At 44.3% G+C, this 6,431-nt stretch overlaps 1 protein-coding gene across 1 annotated transcript in view; it reads right to left on the bottom strand.

The window, feature by feature from the left end:
- Nucleotides 1-2,025: 2,025 nt before the first annotated feature.
- The window catches only part of LOC125942621 (uncharacterized), a 40,029-nt gene continuing 35,623 nt past the window's right edge, over nucleotides 2,026-6,431 (bottom strand). The window contains exons 3-4 of the mRNA XM_049660829.1: nucleotides 5,841-6,035; nucleotides 2,026-2,282 (exon numbers count right to left, since the gene is read on the bottom strand). Of these exons, the coding sequence (XP_049516786.1) occupies nucleotides 2,179-2,282; nucleotides 5,841-6,035 (299 nt within the window). The 3' untranslated portion in view covers nucleotides 2,026-2,178. The remainder of the gene's footprint in view (nucleotides 2,283-5,840; nucleotides 6,036-6,431) is intronic.

Here is a 6,431-nt window from a genome sequence, read left to right as displayed (position 1 = left end):
CCTGTCACAACTGTTTCTGAAGCAATATAAGCCTGTAAATCATTGACCTGAGTTGAACGTGTAGCATTAAACTGCAATAAGTACTGGTAACTAACTGCCTTTCCGTATGCCGGCAACTACTTTTGGTAAGCAGTTCACAGAGCAAATAGTTACGGCGGAATCACGATTTCAATGTTAGTTTAGACCTCATCCTACTGCCAGACGTTTCAGCCAACATGTGAAAATTGGGTTTTTTACCATGCTGCTGGTGGATACCATAGCAAAGTTTAGGCGGGCTAAAATACAGCTAAATCTTATAGAAGTCGTATGTAGCAAGTATTTGTTATACACGTTTCTTGCAGCACTGCAAATATTCCTCTGGTCTGTCGGATGTTTTGAGCCTATTTTTCATGTCTGTGGTTTGATCATCCACCAGAAATGCCGCACCCGCACTAAGGTTTAGAACCACTCCTGAAAAGTTGGCAACGCACTGGACCGAGCTGCCGCAGCCAGAACTGTAAACACTGCATTTTAGAAATAGATTATTGATCCGTCTTTGTAAATTCTTACAAACAAGAACAGTCGAAAAAGCAATTTTAGTGAAAGGACCTTCACAAGTACACTAGCATGGAGAATGAAAGCGAACAAATTAAAACACTGTGCGAGGCACGCAGACAGCACCCGGATGACATACGTACTCAAGTACTGGCCCCTAATGTCACGCGATCGGCGCTTCCAGCGCCGATCGCGCTGGGAGTAATTGAGAACAGCGCAAATTGAATCTACGCCAATTCCTTCCGGTTGCCCGTTTTGATGCAGAAGTTCCTAATTAGCTTTTCGGAAAAAAATGTTCAAAACTGGGAAGAGTTCTGGTACGGCAAAGTAGCCGTACTCAAGAGTGACGGCTGGGTTTTATGCGCACATGTCTCGCGCTCATTTGCTAAAGCACCCGCTGCCTACACCCGAAGCACCACTAAGCAGCCACAGCCCGAGTCTTCTGTTTCGCATGCGTAAGAACGATTGAAATTAACTAACGCGATGTGCCAACAACTGTTGGTCACAGGGTGCCGCTCTTACGCTTCCTTGCCGCCTGGTAGTATACTTAAAAGAAAGCTGAGGCTATGTTCAACATATACTTACCATATAGAACGTCGAACAGTTATGCATTTTCACTGTAAAAGAGCTAAGCTGTCTTTTACCACATCCTGCATAGAGCAGCCGTTATCAAGGTGCCGAAGCGAAATTTCGCTATAAAATAGCTAAAGTGTTGTTTGGCAGGCACTTACCATATGAAGCAGCTGTTATTATAAAAGAATACTGGACTTTCAGTAACGTTATATTCGAGAGAGTCTTAAAAAGTGTCAGTTCGGATAACAAGTTATCCATGAAACCTCGCACAATTCATATTTGAACGCAACGAATAAAAGCTTTTTTTTTGCCTATGACAGGAACGTATGTTTATTTTTTGGACACGCTTAGTCAATGGTTACTGTGATGAAAAAAATCCGCCGCTATGTTGTCTGTACGCCTACGTGCTTCTCCAACAGTATTCTCCTGGACGTGTTTATTGCAACGATCGATTTCTTCTTCTTCCTTCTGTGGTTTTACGTGCCAAAACCAGTTCTGGTATGAGGCACGCCGTAGTGGAGGGCTCCGGTATAATTTTGACCACCTGGGGTTCTTTAACGTGCACTACAACTCAAGCACACGGGTGTTTTTGCATTTCGCCTCCATCGAAATGCGGCCGCCGCGGCCGGGATTCGATCCCGCGATCTCATGCTCAGCAGCGCAACGCCTTAACTGACTAAGACACCGCGGCGGGTAACGATCTATTTAGAGTCCACTCATTTCTTTCAGTTCATTGCTATATAGACGGACTGATATATGTAATAAAAGAGGTGGGGAAATGCGAAAATGGAAGTTGAATGAAATCATTGAATAATTTTGTCCCTGGAGCACATGGTGACTATTTAAAATATTTAAAACCGAAATATCGTATAGCTATTCTTTAGCTTAGGTAGTGCATCAATACATGGCGTTTCATGTTGAGCCACACCAATTCTTAAAATATTATCTCCGCTTGGTGACACCACGTAGATTGAAAGTGTCATATTTATTTTCATGGATGGCCTAAGAGATGAAAGCACCCGGACAATCAGTGCGTAAGAGTACCACCTTGTTGCCGTCGCCGTCGCTACGCTATTCAAGGGTGGCTTCCATAGGTGGACCGTAATAGGTTTCATCGTCTCGGTTTTCATACGTTGAGACAACAAACTTGCAATGTTCAGCATTGGCAGGAATCCCTGCAAAGGCAATAGTACAGCTGAAGTAATGACAACTGAAAAAGTTGCCCTTAGAACTCGCGGAACAGATTTATAAACGCAATGCAATTAATATGAACTGAGTTGAGAAGTCACATAATTGTTGGAAGAGAAAATGCATGTTCAGCTCTCCTAGTTTAACACTGCGGTGAACAACTCGGATGCTGTTAAATTTTGTCCCAAGGTATGGCTAACTGCCCACATAGTTGTTGTTCATCACGTCCAGCGTTGTCATAGACTAAACCAATAGTTAAGGAGTGACAGGACATTCTGTAGCTATGTGAAGTTAGGGACAGCTTTGAGAATATGGTCAGATAATCACTAAAATTTCCAAGGTCGCGCAGCATGCGCATTACTTCAACAGCTATGGTTGTGGGGGATATCAGCACAAACCGAATAATGAGTGAGCCGGCTCATGGAAGAAAATGCAAATACGGAAAATTATACTCGGCGCGGGGCCGTATATAAAAAATATAAAAAAATGATGATGCTCTATTCCGTCTTTTAAATAGGGATTACATGCAAAGTACATTAGAAACTCAACGCTGCGAACTCTTCGACCAAAGCCGCTGTCACTCGACCCAACTTGATGCCAGTGTCGCCGTTTTATATTAACCAAATTTTTATGCATTTTCCTATCCTTTACGTAGTCCTTGCCTTCTTGGGTTTAGAGCGATCCACATAACATTCCTACCTAATTTTCTAAAGGGGTCCTTTCTTACTTTTGCTATCCACTTCTCACTTTGTTCCAATTTTGCCGAGGTTGTCCGTCTCTCTTCTGGCTACGCATAGAGTAATCTTGGGCTGTATTCACAAATATTTTTGGTTGTAAGTTATTTCTGTCATCGGCTGGCCACCTTTGCTAATAATGCTTTGTTTGGAATCTGCTTTTACGAACAATTCCACCATAGCAGCTTTTTTTTTCTTCTAAATATGGGCCTGGAATCCGCATTCACTGTTTGTGTAGGTAATTTCTAAGTGCATAGCTGAATTGCAGTGAGGAGGAAAGCTGGGCGAGTGTAAATTGATGCGTTTTTTTGGATCAGCGGGCAGAATGATCGCAACACGAAAAGGGAAGAGCATAGTACGAGTGCCATCTAACCAACTGATCTACAACACCCAGAAAAACATCACTTAAGTTTGGTGCCACCCAAGACACACTTAAGACTTCTAAATGCACACTTCATCTTCACACGACGCAAAGGTCGACTTTTAGAAAAATCGCACTTTCGCCCCAAAGGCGAAGCATCCATTGCTAAAGCAAATTAGTAGACAACTATACGAAGTAAGGATATTAGTTTTAGGGCTGTATAAACTTTGAAACATTAGCTTACTAACTGAATTAACAAGCATGGCATCAGCACGCACAGGCAAACGCGGGAGGCAAGCGCGGGAGGCGCAAAGTACGCAGTTGCTGGCTCAGTAGAAGCCGCTCCCCCTGACTCTCTCCCGCGTTGCCTCGCCGCTTTCATCCCTTTCGCGCGCGAGATTGAGCCACCATCGTCACTTCCTTTTGCGCGCGGTCGAAAAATTCGCAATTGCTGACGAGCACAACGCTGCCCCCTCCCTCCCATTCCCCCACGGCCTTTCGTGCGACGGAAGACGGCGCATTTGCTCTCCGCTTTCCTCCCTCGCGCGCGCCAGATTGACCCGCGATCGTCGGCTCCCCTCGCGTGCTTTCACTAGCACATGTAGTATACTGTGCGCGGCGACTGTGTTATTAGCATTGTAATTTATACGGAACATCATGGCGACGCCGCCGGCAAAAATGCGCCTGGAGTGTTCATATAATTGCCATCGCAATAATAAAAGCTCAGGAGCTCAAGAACAGCTTCATCCGTCACTAAGCAACTGTCGACAAATGCAACCTCATCATTGTGTTCAGTGATGCACTCTTTTACATAGTTCATAAACTGGTCATACGGGAGGGAATAGAATAATTTTTAAGTGATATTTTTCTGTCTGTTGTAAGTCGGATAATTGAGTTTCATAATTGAGAATTTACCTTGTTTTCAAGATTTTTCGTTATGTTGATGATAATTCGGCTCTGTTTGGGACGGATTGTGCCATTTTCACCATGTCAACCTAATGAAGATAATGAAGGAAAGAGCTTTCGGTTTATATTTCACCGTGTGAGGCCCAAATAAAGTTCTTTGCAGTTTCTCGGTTTGCGTTTGTTTTTTCGACTAGAACACCTGTGCTGGTACTTTGCTCTTGTATCAAGGAAATCTCTGGCAAGTGATCCTTGGGGCCATGCCAAGATTGCAAAGAATGCCATAGCTTTCCATTTTTTGGATTCCGTCCTTACGAAGTCTTGTGCCCACAGAGTTTACGATTGTCTTCAGGAGCAGTTCGGCCATCTCAAAGAAGCATGTTATCCATGCGCCTGTGCTGGCGAAGGCGTCTCAGAGACTTATCAAAAAGATAAAATCCCGTACTTCAATAGAAAATGGCCTAATTGGCGGAAACAAGAAGTGTAGAAAAGCTGCAGTCATGCCTGCAGAAAAGCTGCAGTCGACGAACTATCTCATCGCTTCAAAAAAAAAAAAAACGAAAGGTATTAACGTGGATGTAGTTTTTTTCTGCCAATTTAAAAGTTCAAAAGGCTGGTGCCGCGATTGAGAGGAAGGTACGTACAGGCGGGGACAACATAATATGGGATTTGCGAGCGCTGCCACACAGCATTCGTGCGCTCTTTAACGAACCCAGCGCCTTCTGTCGAGACCTGGCATTGCGCATGCGTGCCACCTTATGCTCGTGTGCCTGTCCATACGCCCATTTTTTTTGCCAGCCTGCTGTCGGAATCGCAATGATTGCGTAAGATTACGCTTGGAGGGTGGCGTCTGTTTCGGCCGTTGTCACGCTGACAATATACTGCACGCACCGCCGAATGAAAACAACAGCGCTCTGCTATCGTAAACGAATGCAATATATCGCGCTTCCGACAGCAGGTTGCTGGCAAAAAGTGGGCGTATGAACAGGCACACGAGCATAAGAGGATGCGCATGCGCAGTGCTAGGTCTCGACAGAAGGCGCTTGGTTCGTTAAAGGGCACAAGAACGCAGTGTGGCAGTGCTCGCAGATCTCGTGATATTTTGTCCCTGCCTGTACGTTAACTACTGCTGGTTTCTCTGTGCCTGAATTGAATGAATGACTCGTGAGCGCGCAGGCATTCGCCTTCATCCTCTTTGGCGTATGGTATAGCGGCAGTCAATTTTGCTCTTTACGCTGAAACAAGCAGCACGGTAATCCAATCTACGAGGTTCCTATACAAGCCTCTCGAAAGTACTTGTGACAAATCGCGCTGTTTTAGCTATAGGCATAAGTGCCAGGCGAATTTTGTGGTAAAGCATACAGACCACATTCTTATAGCACAAGCAAAGGTGGCAAAATCGCACAAAAGAAGTGACAAAATGTTGGACGAAAACATTGTTTACAGTTGATTTCTTCTCATAGCGGAGCAACGCCGCAATTGGGAGCATTCAGCATGCTCTAGATTTGCACGAGAAAAGGATGCAAGTATGACCTACTATTTCTTACCTACAATCGGTGTCTCCTGGTAGGTGCCGGACCAATAACTTGAGGATGCTCTGATCACATAAACAGTGCTCTTGTTATCATTACAGTGCCAAGTAACTTCGACGTCATGGTATGGAGTCGGATAGGGCTCATACCATCTAAGAATTGCATCATGTCCTCTTAGTGTGATACTGACAGCAGTGAGTGAAGATGGACCTGAAATTACGGAATGCGTTAGGGTGCAGTCAAATTCATTTATGGCAATAGAAGCAATCTGAAATGCGACAGCATCCCCTTCAGTAGAATTATTGTGCGTTTACATGCAATGTTCAACATGAAAATTCTAATGGTTATCCCAATGAATTTCTTCCCTAATCAACTTCTGAAGTTAAGACTAAAATTAGGAATGCGACTGAGATAACATAATTGTTGAAATTTCAGGATAGTCGCGAGGGAACATAGGATTTCTTGAAGCCTTCAGGCCTAATGTTTCTTTTTCCCCCCCTTTTTTTCCGGATAAATCTGCGACACGACATCATTTTGACGACGCTGGCAATGCTGCTCACGCCGTTGAGTGCCTGCCACAAGTTGTAGCTCACATCTTTCATTCAG

Source organism: Dermacentor silvarum, chromosome 1 (assembly GCF_013339745.2).
Source record: "Dermacentor silvarum isolate Dsil-2018 chromosome 1, BIME_Dsil_1.4, whole genome shotgun sequence".
Lineage (NCBI taxonomy): Eukaryota > Metazoa > Arthropoda > Arachnida > Ixodida > Ixodidae > Dermacentor > Dermacentor silvarum.
The sequence above is the reverse complement of the archived record's forward strand: the minus strand, read 5'-3'. Positions and strand labels throughout refer to the sequence as shown.